The sequence below is a fragment of the Amblyomma maculatum genome, chromosome 10 (genome assembly GCF_055883805.1).
Source record: "Amblyomma maculatum isolate TAMU_Amacu chromosome 10, ASM5588380v1, whole genome shotgun sequence".
Lineage (NCBI taxonomy): Eukaryota > Metazoa > Arthropoda > Arachnida > Ixodida > Ixodidae > Amblyomma > Amblyomma maculatum.
This window is the reverse complement of record NC_139353.1, coordinates 136,889,089-136,909,871: the sequence shown is the minus strand read 5'-3', so window position 1 is coordinate 136,909,871 and position 20,783 is coordinate 136,889,089. Positions and strand designations below refer to the sequence as shown.

The following is a 20,783-nucleotide window of genomic DNA, read 5'->3' as shown; positions in this document are numbered from 1 at the left end:
AACGAGGTTCCACTCTACAAATAACTGGGAGCTGACATTAAAGGCATGCATCGTTTACTTTCTCTTTAGGGTGTCTCTTGATGTAATGCAAGTATATGTTAACTATGTGTGAATAAAATGGACAACAGCAAGCCTTGCAACATGTGTGCAGTTTCATGCATTCATGTTCAAAGTAATGGTCTCTGTAACCTTGGGTGCATATTTTCATTAATGTTAACCCCCCACCTCCAATTATCTTGAAATACCTAATGATATTGACGTAGTTAGGACTTATTGACTAGGGGCCTGAAACATGAAGCTCATGGAGTTGCGTAGTTCGTCCCGCTTTTGGTAGTTTTAATTAGTTACTTTTATTTATTTCACATTTTCTAATATTTTTTTATTGTTTTTGTTTGTTATTCTTTGGCTCCTGGCCCGCAAGGGACGAAATTTTCTCAGTGAGGCCCATCTAGGAATATGAGTTTGAGACCCCTGGTATAAACCCTCGCACTCATAACAGGTCCATCATCCCCCCCCCCCCTTTTTTTTTTTTTGCTGGTGCAGTGGCGTCCCAGCAGCCCCCAGCCCAGCAGCAGCCTGCTTTCCTCAGCCGCTGCCCTGGTCACAAACTTCTGGAGGCCCAAATGAAGCTCCACTTATCACCAATCACACACTGCATGCACACACCCACTGCCTTGGTTCCTGCCAAGGACCTTCGAGCAGAGGCGTTTCTTCACCATGCGGGGCGCCTGTTCTTCGCCACTCACTGATCACCGTCTCGACTTAGCCCATTGCCTGCCATGCATTTCTTGTGACTGAGCAGCACCCTGGACTTGTTTTATTGAGTGCTTGTTGCTTCCCTTCCATTTGTTTTGATAAATGGGGGACTTTGTTTACATTCTCGGCCCTTGTGCTTGTTCTTCCACTTGTGTCTTGACACCACTGCTGACCAGTGGCATCTGCCGCTTTCAGATGTGGATGTGGGCTTGTGGGTCAAGTTTCAGCAGCACACACTGTTGTTGATGCTGTTTATCATTGCTGCACACCATGTTTTGGCTGTGTGTGTAATTTCATTCTTTTCCCAAGGACAGTGCCAGTTTTAAATGTCATGTTGGAAGGGGTAGTCCAGCTTCACATGAAAACCGCAACGTTAGGGCCGACACTCTATTGTGTAGAATTCCAAAAAAAAATATGAGCATGGCATTTCTTCCTATTACTTCCTGGTCGTAACCTACTAGCCAGGACAGAAGTTTAAATAAACATTTTCTCTTTTCTTTTTTTCCTGCCTCCAAATGGGGTTGACTCTGTAGCTCATTTCTAGCCAGCACACTATGTTTTACGTGCATATTCCTGATTCAGCTTCCAGAGAAGCGTGTCTTTGGCAGTTTTCTTTGACAGTACAAAACATGAAGTAGTTGAAGATTTTTTGTTTGTTTGTTTGTTTTAGAAGCTAGGAATTTTGGGAATAATCAATTTCAATGCCTTAGCTGTCATTAGATATGCAAAGTGTGAACTAGGGGGGGAGAGAGCAGTGCACTTAGGAAGTTGGCAGAAATATGTCACCATGGCCTTAGTGTAGTCTACTTGCCATCCTTGCTTTCTGAGAATTTCCTTGCTGATTTTTTATTTCTTGCATTTCCCTTGTAAAAATGATTCCTGCTCTTTTCTTCCATCGGCTTGAACTGGTTCACAAGCACTTGAGCAAGCTGCCAGGAGTCTCTTTTTAGCTGAGCCGCCATTACCTTCCCATGCAACACACAATCACACAAAAAGCAATTCTCCAAAGACGCATTTCTACAAAAGGAAATCATTCTGTGTATAGAATGGAATGAATTTCTGCAGTACCAGTTTTCAGTGAAGCCCCTCGCACAAGTGCGCACAGCACAAGGCTGGTGTGATCTCGTTAGCACACATCCTGACAAGCAAGGTGTTGCTATCATCAGGGCAACATTTGGGGATGCTGCAGATATATGTGTGCTTGCAGTGGTCACCTGCACATGTCATCAACACATACTGCATGTGCACACTTCAGGCTAACAAAGAATTTAAGCAGTGTCGGAAGTACAAGGACAGCAAACAAATGATACAACTTCTCTGAATTTCTGTCGCTTCTGCATTTTCTTTCTTGTTTTATACTTTGAAGTTGCTTAAATTTTGCTGTGATTAACCTATAAGTCAATGCCAGGGTTGTAATTTACAAGCTGCTGGTTTCTTTTCAGCCGGAGGAGCTTGGGAGAGGGTAGGTGAATGGTGGTATGAATGCACAGAGCTGCCTCTGCGAAGGGCAGATAGCTTCAGGCAAGTGTGTCTAATGCACAAGCGTGACAGTTTCCTTCTTGTGTGAAGGTGCAGACATGTCAAGTACTTGACGGCACAATTTTATCAAACACACACATTTCACCATAACAGTGCATCATACCAGTTGATACATCCAACCTGTCTGAGGAGGTGATCGCATTGCTTTTTGCATTTACAGGGACTGGTCTCTCACTTTCTGCACATCTTCACTTCTCTTGAGAATCTTGTGGAAAGATCTTGGAGTTCACTTAGGAACCTTCATTCTGACAAAGGTTCAGAAAATTAGGTGACACGAGCACGGAAAGTGTGGCCATTTTGTTTGTTTTTCTTTAACACGCGCAGCATCTGTTCATTGCTGTTCTCTGTGCATGCCTTCTTCGCTGTGTTTTATGTATTGCTTGGTTCTTGTTTTCGTCTGCCTACTTCCTGTTTTCGCTGTGTGAATCCAATACTCCAACCTGCCTACTGTACTGTTAGGAGACATCACTTGTTCATGTCAACTAGCTCTGCCACTAGCCCTGCTTAATCAGACAAAATGATAGTCAGAAGACATTATTTTAGTCACTGGCAGACTGCTGTCAGCATTTTGCTGTGGGCCGAAAGGGTGCAGTACACAGTGCAGTGCTTTTTTTTGGCAGGTTCCTGTTTGTCGCTCCATGGCCCAAAATATTTCTTCCCTGTCATGCTTTCTTCTGAACATTATCGTAGTGTGTGCCTGTCCCATGTGTAGTAACTCATCCTGGTCTTGGCTCTAGACTGGGACAAAGTGGCCAGGTCTGCTGGCTCGCATATGATGCCTTTCATGTACAAAGCAAATGTACAGAATTCAGAAATAAAGTAAAAAAAAAAATGAACTTTTACCAAGAGTGCAAGAGTCACCTCGTTTTTCATGTATGTTATTTTCACATAGGTACCTGCTGAATGATTTTAATGTAACTCTCTATGCTGGTATAATAGGTTTCCATTATTCCTATGCGACCATTTCTGTGTATTCAAATAGAGGTGTATTCTTTCTAATCTTGCATCGCTGATTAGATGTCCACAGCCACATGCACTAGGCTAGTTCACTGCTGGTACACTTTTTGGGGCAGTGGAGACGAGCTGTTGGGCCCCTTCTGCATCTAGAGGAAGGCAGCGGCATAGTAGGCAAACCAGTAAAGCATATAGAGCTTACGCGCAGACCGCACATCCAGTGCCGATGTATAATAGGATAGGGGAATAGTAGTGAAGCACAAATGCACGTGCGCAGAATACTGTGTTGAGACAAAAAGGACAAAGCATATGGCATAGGTGATCAGCATACTTCCATCCACTTCCAACCTGGTTCTAAATTTATTAATCTAGAACTGCCTCCGTAGTCTCTTTGTGAGGTCATTAGTCTGTGAACAATGGGGTGAGGAGCTAATAATGGACACCTTTAGCAGTCCATGTACCGTGCTTCCATTATAGTTTTAAGGGAGTATCGGGAACCCCACCATCAGCAATGCACATGCTCCGATTGGTCTTGACAGGGCAGGCATGCGCTTAGCTGGCGGTCACCTGCTACCCTCATTGCAAGCTGCGCGTTGGGATCATTTGGTGCCTGTGCAGTGGCGGGGTGCCGGCACGCTGTGCTTTGGTAACGCTAACATATGTTCCACGGCATGCTAAAGATGTATAATCCGCTGTGCACATTAGACACGTTTAGCATAGGCAGCATTGCTAGCAATTAAGGGCCCGTACACATTATATCACTCACTTTCCACAGTCTGTGCATGAGGGGACTGTCGGCAGATTTCCAGGACTGTGCGCGAGTCATAGACTCTTGCATTGTTAGCTTGGATGTTTCAGAGCAGGCTGGGCTTCTTCAGGGGTAACACGTATGGCCTGTTATATGCAGCTATAAATAAAAAGGAGGGGGAGGGGAGAGAAGTGGCTGTTGAAAGAGTTGGGAAGAGGGGGAGGTAGGTTTTAAACCTATGTTGAGTCGGGGTACTGGCAGGTGCAGCGGGACTCTCATAGTGTGGCTAGTAATGCCTGTCAGTTCAACGATGTTATTTCATTTCAACTGTAGAAAAAGCACAGATATCACATGCATAGGTTAGCAGATTGATGTCTTGAAAGCTCATATAAAAACGAAACTAACTTTTTTACATGTTTATCTAATGTGCAAATGTTCATATGTTCGTAGTCTGCCCCAACTGGGCCTAGTTAATACCAATTTGACTAAGTTTCTTCTCTCACTCAATCGTAACCTATTGCAAAGTACTTTCCAATTGATTCGTATTGACAATGCCAATTTGTTTTACTGGCACGCTCTTGAAGCATGGCCTTATAGCAAGAGCTATCTCTAACCTTTTAATTAGCCCCACTCTCATTGACCGTCATGTCTGCTGGCGCCGTCGGTCAGAATCGACCAGTTGGAATGAGACTATGTTTTTCGATCAACAGATTTGTGACGGATCGTTGTGTAATGCGGCCCCTGCTCTCTTTGGCTTTTTTTTTTGCTTGTGCTCCTTTACTTACATTGCCGCCGGGTAGAATATAGTGTCTAAATATATACGCAGCAAATTATGGTGCATATCTTCATTTTGAACAGTAAAAACATTTCACGCCTCAACTACTTTGCGGGAAAACTGCACTCGGAGCTAGCACATGTCGTGGTAACTGTCTGGCAGCAATAGTTTTTTGGTAGTGCATCTGATGCAAATGCATTATCGTCTTCATCGAGATCCAAAAATAACAAATTAAAGGTCACCAACACCAACAGCTCTTGGTTTATGTCTGTTTCCTAAGAAAATCACTAGGATGAAAAGGGCACCGAGGCGAGCCTTGCATGGCTTAATTGAGAGTCCTCTGCAGAGGAGAGATGGTGCTCCTGACACAGCGTTATATCATAATTGCATGGTTCCTTGATCTCGCCACAAGTAAACAATTACCTACATGTTTCCATGATGCGCACGGTCGAATATACTATCATGGCAAGATATGTTCGACTACAACGGAGTCATCATCACCAGCCGGACTCTACCCGCTGTGTGGCAAATACTTTTCCCCGTTTTTCTCCGATTAACCCAGTCTTGTGCTAGCTGCATCCATTTGACCCCTGCCATCCATCCACCTAATTTTCTGCTGCCCCTACGCTTTCCTTCCCTTGGAATCCACTTTAGTTATACAGACCATCGGTTATCCTCTCTTCGCACGTGCATGTCCTGCCCATGACCACTTCTTGATTTCTGTTAGAATGTCAGTAACTCAAGTTATTTCTCTGACCTACTCTGCACGCACTGGGATACAACGGAGTGCGCCGGGTTCCAACCCTACTGCGGCGCCCAGCGCGTGTCGTGGGAGGCGAAACGGAGATGCATCCATGGGCTGTGCATGTCAGTGCACGCGTTTAAGATCCCCAGGTAGTGGGAATTATTCCGTAGCCCTTCACTATGTACTACCACGGCCGGTCTCGAGGGAGAGCGCTCTCGAGACCGGCCGTGGTAGTACACATTTCTCCCTCTGCTTTCGCTCCCACGTACCTTCCTTCCTTTACGGTTCGATGCAGCTGTCCACGGAGAAAGTGCGACAGATACTGCACCTTTCCCTTCCTGTAAAACATTTTACTATTATTTCCAATAAACCAAATAAAAAACGGAGACCCATCCATGTGCCGTTATACAGCAAATGAGCTGGTGGATGTAGGCGGGGAAAGAGGTTGAGTGGAAATTTACGGAACATATGAGTGCGGTGCGTCATTCTAAACGCACAAAACCGCAAACTTTATCGCTTGGTTGTGAGTTTGCCACAATATGTGGGCTAAATAAGCTCCTATTTCGAAATTGCAGCTCTAGGCGCCCGCAGCGTACAAAGCTCTGTTCTTTTTCTCCTACTTGAAAGCGTCTAGTGCATAGCAGACGAAAGGCATCGCGAGCGCCCTCAAACGCTACGTAGCGAACAAGTGTGGGCCCATACATGGCCTCCGAGATCACACATGCAGCTTCATAAAACCCTCTTGACACGGGTCTTAGAGTTCAGCTTGCACCTCAGATCGCGTCCAGTTTACAAAGTTTATGTGAATTGTTCAGCAAGGTTATAATTTAGTTCACTGCGGCAAGGTGGCGCCCATCATCACCCCGCTTCTGCCATTCAGCCTCATCACTTTATTGACTTTATTTCCACGGCGAACCGCTCTAGCGCACTCTATCGTTCATGATCCCCGCCAGTCCCCGCCTCCTCGTTTCATCCCGGAAGAAACGTGGGATAAACAAACGGTGCCCGGCGAACGGGTAGGTTGTGCGCTACGAGCTACGAGTGTGGAGCGGCGCATATCTGCTCGGGCTGTGTTGGAGAAGCGGCGACATGTCTTCACCTCGGGAGCTCGACATCATCCTCTTCGGAGCCACAGGCGTCACGGGCGTGTACGTGGTTGAGGAGCTGCACCGCGCATCCGAGGGCTTGCGCTGGGGCGTCGCCGGCCGAAGTGCTGACAAGTTGCGTCAGACGCTGCGTACGGCCGCAAAGAACCTCGATCTCGAAGGTGAGCATGACGTATCACTTACGGATGTGCTCCGTTTCCTGGGTTGGCATCGAGTTTAATCGGCTCTGCCGCAGACCTGCGTACTTGTCACGTTGACGTTGTGCATAGCTGAATCACAGAGGCGCATGAGTGAATTTCATAGATGTCTACCTTGGCACAGAAGATGCACGTATATTCTGGTGGCCCTGCCACCCGTCACGAGAGTCAGACTAAGTGCAGGCGGCTGAGCGTGCTGCAGAATGTGCAAGTTTGGTTTTCGATGATCTCAGAGTGCTCGTTGAAAAAAAATTAACTATTTCCCGAACACATTTAAGGTATTCCTCGGTTAATCCCGGAGTTTGATTTCGAGGCAGTATTTTCGCACATCGATATTTTCTTTGCGCCTGCAATTTATATAGTCGGCTAGCTGCAGCTGTAAGAAACAAACGGCAGAGTGACTACCATCGAACGGACGTAGTACGTATCTGGAGCGAAGGCACAATAGGCGCGCAGTCTCGCAGCTGCTGCTTTTGAAGAAAACGAAGATTTCTTCAATACAGTACATGTTTTTTGAGTCGTGAGAGGTGGAGCTGTTATCTCATTATTTCTTAAACGACGAATGAATCAAGAATCGACACACGCGGAAAATTTATTTCTCCACTAATAAGGCGAGCGGAGATCTAGAAATTGCCGGCAGATGTTCCTGTATAAAGCTGCGTGCATGAAAGCGATTTATGCGAACAAGGGCAGTGTGGACCATGTTTGGATATGTACACGAAAGAATTCAGCACTGTACCATTGGTTGGTTGGTCTCAAACAAACAAAAAAATTCTACGGGGCAATGGCCGAGACACAGACGGTAAATTAGGCGAGACGGAGCGTTTTGAGCGTGACTGCAACAGGAGGCGAGACCAAGGCATTTCCTCTTCCGTGGGCGAGACATCGCTGCCGTCGTTAACTCACTTGGCAAAGCAGGAAAAACTTTATTTGCACAGATAAATGAGGTTTATTTTTGCTGCGGATAGCTATATATACTTGCTTCTTGAAACAATTGGACTCTCAGTTTTCCTCTTTAATGATGCACAGTTGCACATTGAAATAAAGAAATCAGTCAAGCATATAACCTTTTGAACATAGTGCTCTTATGATGAATTGGTTCACATGCTGGCTTCAGTTTGTGAAGCGGCTAAAATAACTCCTTTTATTGACACCCGCTGCATTGGATCACTGGCGATTGGCTGAGTGGCGATGTTATTTTCTTACACTCGCGATGGTTTGGTGGCGAATAAGACTTTCGGCTGCACCGGAGTTCCCGGGTTTTAACCCTACCGCGGCGGCTACGTTTCGATGGAGGCGAAACGGACCGGCAACCGTGTGCTGTGCTTACGTCAGTGCATGTTTAACTCCAGGTGGTCGAAGTTATTCCGTAGCCCTTCACTATGGCTCATCTTTCTTCTTTCACTCCTATTTCCGTCGTGCATCCTCGCTGCGACAAGATGAGGGTTGCAGAGTTCGCTTAGCGTGCTAGTAGCACGTATATAATCGATTTTTATTTGTTTGCATTTGCTGAATTGTTATTTCCATAAATATTCTATGAATTTCTGCGAGTCCCGGTGGTCAACTTCCTGTGGCGCAAATGTGCTGCCCAAATGTGGGTTGCTGCTGCGAATTAGGCGATGACGTCTCGTCACGTCACGTCACAGAAACCGCCTACCAGTCAGTCCCCGCGCATGCTCTGCCAACTACCACCTGCCGAGTCTCTTCACTGTCATATATGGCCGCCGTGTACTGAGATTTTTGTGCACATATCCCAGAACTACGATTTGACCACTGTAGCGTCTTTTACCGCATATATTTATTTGTAACGTTTGAGACCAGAAAGCGGCCGCAGGAGACGGGCATTTTTCAAGCCCACTTACCAGCTATTGAACTGTGGGAGCTTCTGTATCCAACGATTGCGCTCGTTCCGTCGCGTGCAGAGATCGCTTCGTCATGTCCCTTTATTCCTTCACCACATACTTCTACGGCAGTTAGTAGGAAAAGCAGCCCCCGCATAGCAGATTTAGGCGACACGCAAGCCGATCGCATCACTATCGCCGCATGTAGGACTGCGCTCTGTGTCACGGCCCAATGGTCAGACATGGTTGGGCAGGGGTTCTTTCCTTTAGTGGCCGGCTCGGTGGGTACCCCTTTGCGCTCGGCCGGCGAGTGATGAACGCGGCGCTTTCCTGCCTATTGTTCTCGGCAGCGTGTGGAAAAAACGGAGCTAGACGTCCCGGCTTCCGCAACACTCCGCCTGCCCCGCTCGACCCCAAGCGCTCAGTGCCAGCTACCGCAAGAGGGATGGAACCTTGCATTTTCCGTCGTCTGGTGCACATTTCATGAGCCGAAACTAACGTATCTTCCTCGCCGCACGCGGCCTGCTCTCCTCGAAACAGTTTTGTCGGCTTGATTACGTGCTCGACGCGGTGAGCAGGTAGAGTTCGTTACGCACGTACGCATGTAGAAATAATTTAATAGAAAATTATAACCTTGGGCCGTTCCTGCCTGCAGATGCCCAAAAGCATCAGACGCCCCAGGGCAATCTAAAAAAAAAAAAAAAAAAACGCTATAGTTTTGAAGTAAAAAAAACGAAAGCGGTATATTCTCGCGCGGTGTAGCAGGAAGTGCACCGAGGAAGCGAGCGCACCAACAGAGACGCATGAAAACCTGCTCGGTCGTTGGGGCCGGAGGACATTCACCGCTGTCGAGCTTCGCTGGCTGCTTTCCAAAGCGATGTGTAGCTAGGCTTTGACTGCGGCGGCTCGAACTTTGTCTTTCACAGATATCTAATCAGGCCTCAATAGATCTTCGAATCCGCGCGGCTTACCGCGAAGGGACATGTGCCACATGGAGACGTCCTCATGTGGCACATGTCCCTGCATGTCTCTACTTGTGTACGCTACGTTGTTAATTACAATTCACATTCGGCTCCAGGTCATCAAGCAGTTAAGAAGAAAGTGCGTAACTTTTGGTATCACATTTTTATCACCTGTGCCAGAAAGCTGTCTTTTTTTTTTTTCAAGATGCGCAGTGTAACTATAATAAAACACAGCATAGATAATAAAAAAGAGAATGTCTTACAGAAGGCAATTTCAAAAACCGTTATGCGTGTTTATAGAAGTTTCGTTCTTGAACAGAAATGATGCCTTTCCCTTTACTTATCAACTCCACGGAATTCATCCGTCTACAGGATCTTTCTACTATCATTCGTTGTGGTACGTCGAAGGGGTGAGTGATGCCTAGCAATTGCGGAAAAAACACCTCGTTCGCCTCGTTTCTCGTATGCTTCTGGTGTGAGAAATGCTGTCATTGCAATAACCGACGGAACAGATGAAGCCCTGATTTTCGGACCGTACCCCGTGTAGTGACACTTGGTGCTGCTTCGTCACGGGGAAAACAGCGGAATTCGCGATGCCCTAGCTCTGCGTATACCAGAATCGCCATACCCTCTCAATTGTCTAGGGCCAGGCATCGAAATTAATGTCATTTCTTAAGATTGTACTCCATATTTCTATAATTTTGCGTTACTGGACTGATGAAGGCCCGAGAGTTACGAGAACAGTGAACGCGGAAATCGAAAATGTTGGTCCAGATTGGTTATTTGACTTTTCCTCCTCCTCCTCTTTTTTTTTTTTTTTTTTTAGTTAAGTGGTGCCCATTAAGGAGGACCGTGAAATATTTTATGACTATGGCCAACGGCTCGAGGCCATGTTCGAGGCAGCACGTAGCGGCCACGCCTTGCTTCTAGATACATTGCCGAGTTGTTGAACCCGGACAAGTTTGGCGGGCGTAGCCCACATCGCTCGAACGTGTCATGACAACGTCGTCGTTTCGGTCGAGCTGCATCTCGCTGCTCTCCTTTATTCATTTATTTATTTATTTTGTAGAGCTTGAGAAGGTAAAGGTTGGAATAACATTGTCTGAACACTAGACATTCAGCTGCGCACTACCATGACTCGGTCAGCATCCCCTCCCACTTACACACTCGCGAGCACATTTTCCTTCCGACTCCGAGCTATGTCAAAGGCGCGGACGGATCGAGCCGCACGTTAGCAGCATCAGAACCACACAGAAGCCCTAATAATCCACTTTGCTATTAACTGGGTTGCCAAGCAGGCACGCAGTTATTTACTACATTCCGTAGCCAGATATGTCAACCAGTTTTGAGTGGACTCAACGTCAGTCACTCTTTTTGAAGTAGAGGGCAATGATTGTGACACGTACGGTCTTGGTCAAAAGTCCTAAAGCTAGAGGTTTTTCGTCTTGTTTGCAAAATGAAGCCGTCATGTCAGCGTTAAAGACTCTAAAGGGCTGTGAAGTGCTATAGGACAGTTTCTTGCTGTGTCAGGAAAACATCTTAGCATTTTAAAGGCTCATTGACCGTCAATGAGGCCGTCAGTCTCGGCTCCATTTTGTTGTTGTTGTATGTAGTGGTTATTTATTGTATGTACAAAAGGAAAGAAAAGATGTTTGCCAGCCCCGGTATCTGCTATCTTATATCTGAAGCACCTGAACTGGGGCGGTGGAAATAAAAGGATAGCGAGGAGAAGGTAGAGGAAATCAAAGAGGTGAGTGATAGGGAGAAAGAAAAGGGTAGGTAAAAATAAAAGAAATATATACACTATGGTACAGTATACAGTAGTTTGCTTGAGGCCCCTGAGGCGAAAATCGTATGGCCTCAAGTCTTTTGACCGAGACTGTACGTGTCTCTATACCCAAGTACTTTAATTGTTCGGCCACCTTGTCAAGTATGAGCTGTGCAAAACGTTTTATCGGACGTTTGTCTTTATTCAGGGAGCATGCACCTGCATGTGGATTGACTCCCAGATCGGCACCTGTCGTGTATTGCGCACCCTTTCCTTCCTGTGGTCTCGTGCGTGGCGCAGTCAGGGCGCTCCGTGAACGATAATCCCAGAGGATGCAGTAAGTCGTTGTGAAACTTGATTTCACTCTGCCATAGGTGCGATTTCCTCTAATTCCAATAGCGGGTGATGACAGTAAGTCAGGTGGGCAGATAAGATTAAATTGTGCGGCCGCGAAATGGTGAGCAAGTGCTTGCGGGGCTTTGGGAAGACATCTTTTGCTCAGCTGCAGTCATTTTGTTCACTTGCTCGCTCGACACAAAGATGACTAATTTGTTTTATTCCAGTTGGGGTGGGGGATACAAGAGAAAGATGGCGATGAGACTGCAAGCGGGTACAAATAAGGTCCTCGGTTTTCGCGCTTTTACTACGAGGTCCAACATTCACTGGAATGTTTGTTCTAAATGCGAAAGCATTTGGAATGCTGCGAAAGAGACAACTGCACGTCTGTCGGCGTCTCTGTCTGAAGCCTGGCAGGCAATTTCGATAAGAATAACTGAAGAAATAGAAGGGCAGATTGGAGTAACCGCGGGTGATCGGAGTAGACAAGTGTACTAATTGTGACTAAACATTGGCCCATACGCCCCGCCGAGGTGACGCAGTAGTTACGGCGCTCGACGGCTATGCCCAAGGATCCCGGCCGCGGCGGCCACTTTTCGTTGGAGGCGAAAAGCAAGACTCCCGTGTGCTATGCGATGCCAGTGCACGTTAAAAAACCCCAGATGGTTGAAATGTCCGGAGCCCTCCTCTGCGGCGTCCCTCATAGCCTGAGTACCGAACAAAACGAAACCAAAATAAGGGTAGATGGTAAGAGTGACTGAGCAAAATGAACGTTGACTAAGCATGACTTGGCACATCCGATGAAAAAATACTGCCTTCGATGACTCGACGCGTGTGCGATGGTATACGGTTAGGAATAGCGGATGGTCGAATTTGGCAAAAGACTACCGTTTGATTAGCTCCTCATTACGACATAAGCGGAATCGAAAAGATGTAAGCTTGCACATTTTCTCCGCATCAGTCCTATTTATCGCCCACAATTTTTTCAACATTTCTTTTTTTTTTTCCCCGCTGCATGTGTATGGAATCGCGCTGTTTTGTTTCCATACTTCACAGTATAGAGCGGAGCCGTTCTACGATTGGAATCGTCGTACGAATGGCCGCGACTAACATACAGTCGGCAATCTGCACTAACTCATGTTATAGGTGCACCGCTTCAAAGAATGCTCGGCTAATTGGGGTGATTGTGACATGAAGAGGCACGGCAAACGATAGTGCGAATATCAGCCGTAGATAACGCAGTCGCGACGAACGCTATCCGGTGATCGTCAGGGCGTGTCTATAACGGGACACGCGATGAAGGCGTGTGGATGACAGCTACGTATAGGGTGAAGACACGATAACGGATTGCGGATCGTTCTATGCTGCAACATTTTTAACAAAGTTCTAGAAAAGCGTAGTTTTTTCAGCGCGTAGCAGTGGACAAAGACGGAGGAACACGTAAGACGCACAGGCGCTCAACTGCAACTTCATTTTGGTAATCAGCCAATCATGTCATATATATACCAGTGAGAAACGCCCATAAGAGGGACAAAATCTAGGCACGTGGCGAAAAACCGGTGCAACAAAATCAACCACGAGCTTAAAAATATCGATGAATCTAAATGCCTAACGCACGATTAACATGAGAAAGCGACATAACATATAATAGTGGCCGTGGCGAAAGTTCGTGAAAAATCAACAAAACTTCCCAGTCCTTAACAAGCAGTAATGGCTAAAAAGGTGGATGCGCAGAAAACGCTTAAAAACCGCAGATAAACATGAGACTGACAAAAAATGAGTACAGATGTATGAAAAAGTTGAAACAAAATTGAAAGCAAACAATTAACACTGCAAAACAAAAACCCAACAACGAATTGAACAATGTGACTGACATGGGTATGTAGAATGAAAGAAAATAAATTAACAAGCAATGAATGTGAAAGGTTAAAATCTAAAAGAGCGAAAAAACCAGACTGAAAGTCAAAGCACTATCACAGAGAAAAGCAATTTCTTTGTTCTGAAGGAAAACTGAGGATGTGCTGACGCATTCATCCTTGTGCTTCGCAATCAAAGCGGCTTCCACTATTTCGCGTGTAAGCTTGTTATGGGATCTGTTCAGAATAGTCGTTAATGGAGGGAAAAAGCAACTAGCCCGACAGCTTGTCCTCTTCTAGAATAGCGTGATCGCCGATCCGCTACCGGGCTCCCTGAAAGCGATATGCGCGGTGCACCTTTCGAAGTGGGGATGGGTGAAACTGCGTCATATAAATCAGGTCCACAGCCAAATGCTCTGTAGTTGTTGCAATCCTGCGATGTTCGCGACCAACTCGGCACGCAAAAGCATCTATTTCTCCGCCCGCATGGGATTTAATTGAGCAGAGCTTCTTGCAAGACCGGAGTAACCGGAGCGTGGATGCCGACAGATAAATTATAAAAAAAAAAGGAAAGCATAGCAAATTTACCTCGTTCCTTCTAGGTTTACTCTCTATCTCATGTGAAACACTAGCAGTTGCACATTTTTGTAGCAGGACTGTTTATCTCCCCTCCATCTGTCTTTTTCTAACCACGGAAGCGAGGACCGAGGCGGCACCGAACGTGGGCGTATCGCAGAGACGACCGGTTTTTCGCAACGCCGAATCCCTGGCATGGTTAGTTTCCTCAAGGCTGGTCTCGAGATCTCTTCGCCTGCACATACTTCACGCGATCTGCATGTCTCGCAGCTGCAGGCAGAGGGAACCTGCCAGATGCCCAGTGGTTTCATAGAATTGCGTAAGAATGCTGCACTGTGCGGAGTGCATACTGGCGCGGGAGGACCCCAGTTTCGGTACCATCGCATCGAAGCCGCATTCCGCTATAGGTCAAGCAGAACGGTCTCGCGTGGCTGGAGAAGGGCGTTCGTCTTGGAAGTTTTGCCATTTCGTGCCCACTTCGGCTGACACAGTGCGATAGACAGGCGGGTGGCAGTCAGGAGCGCCCCGCCCCTTTTAAATGTCGCCGTGCCAAGGAATTCTTCAAATATTTTTTTTTTTGTCATGTAGTCAGTTAAACTTGCCTTCATTATATCTGAATTTTCCATCAGTCTTCCAGTCGCTTTTTGGTAATGTCACCGCAGATTCGTTCCTTCATCGATGTCTAGATGGATGCTGCCACATTCTACGGATTCCTCACACAGGGGTTTGGTTACTTTTTTTTTTTTTTTAGTTTCGCGCTTTTAGACGCCTTGTTCTCAATTTAAAGAGTTTAGCTAGGGCGCTGCCTTTAGAATGATCATGAATCGATTAATTCCTGAATTCGTTCGCTTTCTGTGCATGTCTGGCGAGTTTATTTTTTTTTTTATACACCTTCATGCACTTTTTGGCACACTTCCAACTCCAGACGCACAGCGCACTCCTTTGCTCCTGCGATCATATGCACTCGCGGTCAACGTTACTAGTAACGTTGCTCTCGGTGATTCACTTCGCGGCGGACGAAGGACGGCACGGCGCCAAACGTTGCGGCGCCGGATGCGCACTACATGTACTAGTCAGGCGGAGGTTGTTCGGGTTATGTGTGCGCGCGGTGCGCGCCAAGACGGGAGTCTGTACTCGCGGTCCAAGGGGCAGACCGCCGCCGCGCCGCAATAAGTCAGTCGCTAACTAAAGGGGGTGATCCAGTTCTTACCTCTGTTAGCTGTCGTTTAAAATATCCGTCCAGTTTTCCTACACACTTACTGGTTAGCTTTCTAGAAAGTTCTTTTCCGCTATTGTGAGTCGACGCTGTTTCTGTACAAGTATTAAATACCTTAGCCATAATGTACTAGAATACTAATTTATACCTATTTATCTGCCCACCTGCTATCGTTCGACGGATAGACAGAAGAAACGGGGTGGTAGTGGACTGGTGGTACCCCCATGCTCGCCTGTAGTTTGGCGGCGCCACCTGCAAGCCTAGCCTAGAATGTTCTACCAACATATTCTAGGCACTATATAATGCCATAATTTTCTTTTTCCATCCACACGGCATTGACCATACTTGGCGCGAACGAGTTTGTCGAGCACATATGAGCAGATGTTCCATCGTCATTTGTCACAGGTTATTTCAAGCCTCAGCTGCTGTATGTGGCTTTCTACGTGCGCACTCATTCGGTAACGCGGTCGGGAAGATGCCGACCAGCTGGGCGTCTAGCCGGTCGAATAAAAGCTCCGAATATGTCCTTCTGTCGAGGGGCTTGGCTGTAGTCGTTCTCATAAATGTGATAGCTTTAACGACCCTTTTGTCCAGAAAATCTGTTGGGCGCGTTCGTTGCATTTTTCCTGCAAGTGTGGGATTGGGCGGTACGGCGTCGCTCCTGTCGCGTCATTCTCATGCAACTTGACTGTCACGTGACGACTGCCAGTGGTCCCTTTGTTAATGCACGCTGGTTGGCCGTATGTGTGACATCAGACTTATGGTGTGACGTCATGTATTGATGGCGTCACTCACTGGCATTAATTAGCATCTAAAATTTGGTAAATAATTAGCTAATTGATGGCATTCATCTAGTCACACATTAATTCATTAATTTTCACTCAGTTATTGTTAATTGTGGTCATTGTTCTCGATTAACGATCGATAATTAATATTCTTATTGACAACTGGTCATAACTTATGACTAATGGTCATGATTCTGTATTGATTAATCAGTCTTTATATACAGAACCCCCTTCGGATCATGACGGATGACGTCACATCCGGCGACACGTTTTGCGGACGCTTCCGGGGCCGACATTTGGAGATATGTGTAGTGTACGCGAGAAACTGACTAAACCTACAGTGACCACAACAAGCTCAGTCAAGGAAACGTACCTCTTGCTACGTTATCCTGGCATATAGCTCAGCCACTGCCAATTTTCCCCCCACATATACCAAGTGGAACGGATTTATTTTCATTAAGAAACAGCATCTGTGTAGGGTCATGCATTGTACCTAACCTGAGTGAGCTCTACGGTTACGCGTGGGGAAGCACTTGAAAAAAAAAAAAACACACATTTAAATACGTTAATGAGTATACCTAACCCTCTTGGAATGTCTGGACGCCTTCATGACCGAAACACACAACGTTAGCTCTTTTCGCAGGGTCTCTACTTCCTCTTGGTTATAACACATGAAGTACCCGAAAAGGACTGCATCTGTTTCCTTGATCTCAAGATGCTATTTTTGCAAGAGCATATTTCCTGGCTGCTGAAGAAAGATCCATCAAGCCTGCCGTCTCGCGTTCTTATTCCACGCATTCCAAACAGGCGTGTGAATAAGTCTGGTGAAGTACTTCCAGAATGCACTCGGGATCCTTTTGTGTCGTGCTCCGTGGGCACCGTATGTTCCATTTTCTTGCCATGCGTAAATATACACAGTCGGTCAAGGTCGCCGTTTCTATACAATATTGCCGATGCGAATGACGTAATGTCTGGAAACCTGCTTGTCGAGGCTGCATTTCCTGTCGTCGCCTCTACCCGGACTTCGACGAAATAGAAAATACGGCTAAGCACCTAAATCAACTCCCCCATGTTTAATCCTTCGAGCCGCGCCAGCGAATAGGATGAGGGCTGCTAGTGGGGAAGTGACTGAGCGCGCGTGCTCTGGTTTAGTCGCCATCTTGGCCTAGTTCTCTACAGGCATTAAAAAAAAAACTTACCTAGCTACCGACCTAGACCTAGTTTTTGGGTGCCTGCTCGTGGCCTATCTTGGACGTAATAGAAGCAGCCACCATAAGCAAGTCGCCTTGAAAAAAGAAACCTCGTTCCTCTCGACTTCAATATGACTTTAGCCTGCCTAAAGTTTTTCCGAATGGTGCTTTTTTGCGCCGAATTTTTACCTCTACCGTTTGTTTTCATCCCGCCTCATGTAATTTTTCCATCATGTATTGTTTTTGGCGCCATATATTCCACCGTGGTTGGTTTGTAAGGCGGTTCTTTTTTTTTTATTTTTTAAGTAGTTTTATGCTCTTGCCACTTTTCTCGCTGCCCTTTCATCGTCTTCATTCCTGCCCCCTCTCTCTTTTTTTAATTTTAATTGTTTTCAGGGCTTCTATCTGATTCCTTTTTTTTTTTTTTTTTTTGTTGTTGTCGTGTGGTTGTTCGTTTTATGAAGGTGTTCAAGAATTAGCACTGGCAAACTTTTCGACTCCTCTTCCCCGTATGTTTTCTTTTTGTTTCGTTGCTGTTTCCTTTCTCTTTTTCTGTGGCGTCATAAAGGTGAAACGGCTGGCGACTCTTGCTTGTGCAACTTTCACTCAGTGTAAAATGTGCTGATCGGCGCTTTCTAAAATAATGCCTTTAGTTCAGCGCAGTCCTGTCCATTCTCTATAGTCCTTAGTCTGTGAGCACTCATGTTACATTTCTTAGATTTAGGGTTGATTTTGTTTGCTAAGGCTTTCGCCGGGGCGGTAAAAGGCATTCCTTAATTTTAACTCTGCATTTCAAGATTCTGAAATGTGTGCTTGTCTACTGAAGTTGATACAACTCAATTCTGCTAGTCAAGTAAACGGCACGCAGAATTCCCCTGTGACAAAAAGCAGTGCGCTTTTTCTTCCTTGTTACCCAGATGGAAATAACGTTAGACTAAATTATAGGCTCAATAATTTTGATGTGTCTGACTTGTTTGATGTATAGTCAAATATAAAAGATGATTTCGTTTACTGTTCGGCGAAGTAATACACTCTTTGCTTACCATGGGCTGTAGTAAGCAATTGCTGTTGTTCTTTTCTCACCGAAGCTACAACAACACTTACACCAGACGATCGCATGCATGCGACTAAGATCAGTTAACGAGATGATTGAAGGATGCTAACCTTATCTACAATAATTGCAGCACATGCGTAAGCACACCGTCTGTTGTCATTCATGGCTGTGAAACCTCGTATCTAGCGGCCCTAAATGATTGTCACTGTTAGCTTTTTTTCTTTTTTTTTTTTTTTTTTTTTTTTCTGGGGACATGTGCAGCTGGTTGCGAAAACGCCCTGCATGTAAGGTCTCTACTCGAGTAGATCAGTCAGTTGACAGTCAACGCCTATCCTGTCTTCTTACTCGTACTTGCTATTTTTGCGCTCTTTTACTATAATGCAATATTAAATAACGTAACTTTCCGTCTCACAGGGGTGGGGCAGACCCCTTAAAAAAAAAATGGTGTTCCTGTTTGGTTCTCGTTTCACTGACTCGCCTCAGCTCGATCAACAAATTAAGAGTTACTGAACTTTTCAGTAGTGGCACAGTGATTTTGGCTACCTGTTGATTGACTGTTTGCTTTTAAATCCGTTCTATTGCCTGCACATAAAAGTAAAACGAAATCGTATTGTCGCGATGTATAGTGACAATGTCGTAGGCGAGAAAACACTAGCGTTTGACTTAAACCCTTTATTGCGCTGACTATCGCCTGCAACAGGATAGAGCAACACGGTGGGGTCGAAAGAACTGCAGGAATCGTGCTCGTGTCGTAGGTCTTTATGAATATCTGCTGCTCTCCTCCTCCTCCTCCTCATCATCATCATCAGCCTGACTATACCCACTGCAGGGCGAAGGCCTCTCCCATATTTCTCCTCCTCCTCAACTCTTAATTAAGCGTTGCTCTCCTTAACGCTTAATTTAAAGTCAGCGAAAAAAACATCTGGACATAGCCTCAATGGTGACCAGAACAAACTGGAACATTGTGGAAAGAGATGCGACTGATTGGAATCATTCGAGATAGATCTCAGCGCATCTTGCGCGACACTGGAAATGATAGCCGCGTGTCGATATACCTGGAAAATTCAGAGCACATGATCCTTTCGCGCGCTCTGCAACCACATGTGGACTCCTCTGTGGTGGTGCAGGGGTGTCTGGTTAGGACGCTCAACCACTGTTCCCAAGGGTGCGCGATCGAATTCCGGCCGCGGCGGCCGCTTTTAAATTAGCGGCTGACTTACTGCACCGAGAATTCCCGCCTGGGCGGCGGCTGTGTGAACGTTGAACCACACGTGGAGAGTCACGGGAGTGCGTCTTGGAACATGTCAACCGACAACTCCTCGCCTGCCGCGTGCCTCCGACGAGTCGGCGCCGCGGTGGCTGGCTCCGTGCCGCCCCGTGTTTACCTTATTTTGGTTGTGGTTTTCGTTTTGAATGGGCCTAGTGCGCAGCGAATACAGCGTCTATGTTTTGGTGCGAGAGAGTGCGAGCACGGGAGTGACGGGACTTCGAACGGCACTGCGCCGTCAACTAGAGCGGGCGCTCCACAAAAAAAAAAAAAAAAAAAAAAAAAAAAGTGCGAAAATTCGCGACGAAAAGTGAGTTTGTAATCCACTTACCGTTTTGAACATAACCTTTATAAGTTTCTTTTTTAATCTTCAATATGCGTTGTGTTTCCTTTTCTTTTTTCATTTTTTTTTATAACACGATGGAGGCGAAAAGCAAGACACCCGTGTGCTGTGCGATCTGTGCGCGTTAAAGAACCCCAGGTGGTCAAAATTTCCGGAGCCTTCCACTACGGCGTCTCTCATAGCCTGAGTCGCTTTAGGACTTCAAGCCCCACAAACTACAAAGCAAACAATCACGTGCGGGGATAAGGCCGCATGCCGGCGGCTGTTCAAAAGAATAGCAAAGATTTCAGTGGTGTTTCGAACTTCCCCAGTAACGAGACGGTGCATGGTGTCGAAATGGGTGTCCGTTTTTCTAAGACTTTACGCGACCACCTTGGAGTTCGTGGCGCCAGAACCAACCAGGACGTAGCGGCGTGGTGTCGCATGTCGGCAGCGACGTCAGAGGCTGCCCCAGTTTGTGTCCAGGGGCACTGTGCACAGAGGCGCTAACGAATTCGCAGAAGAGTGGACGCGCCTGTGTTTGGAAACAGAGCGCCGCGGCGCCTGCGTATTAGCACCAGGAGAGAGCGGGTCATCTCCCTCCCATGAAGAAGAGTGGCCACCGCATTCCTTTGTGTTCTCGCTCGAAGGGTCCGCGTGGGTGGCGCGCGGTTCCGACCTTAGGCAGCCAGCAAGCCTCCTTCGCACACCCATGCATGTCTTCCCCCGGCTTGCCGCAAGAGTGAAGACTGCGCTAGGAGGACGTTTCTGGTGGGCGGTTCCCGAAATA

General features: G+C 46.5%; 2 protein-coding genes across 5 annotated transcripts in view; both read left to right on the top strand.

Moving 5' to 3' along the window:
- Positions 1–3,168, top strand: part of Atg14 (autophagy related protein 14) — a 53,911-nt gene extending 50,743 nt beyond the window's left edge. For all 4 annotated transcript variants that reach the window (XM_084580498.1, XM_084580495.1, XM_084580496.1 and 1 more), the window contains one exon: positions 544–3,168. In XM_084580498.1, coding sequence (XP_084436624.1) covers positions 544–627 — 84 coding nt within the window. In that variant the 3' untranslated portion in view covers positions 628–3,168. The remainder of the gene's footprint in view (positions 1–543) is intronic.
- Positions 3,169–6,447: 3,279 nt separating this feature from the next.
- LOC146177523 (saccharopine dehydrogenase-like oxidoreductase) overlaps positions 6,448–20,783 on the top strand; it is a 76,530-nt gene continuing 62,194 nt past the window's right edge. The window contains exon 1 of the mRNA XM_084580494.1: positions 6,448–6,784. Within this exon, the coding sequence (XP_084436620.1) occupies positions 6,607–6,784 (178 nt within the window). The 5' untranslated portion in view covers positions 6,448–6,606. The remainder of the gene's footprint in view (positions 6,785–20,783) is intronic.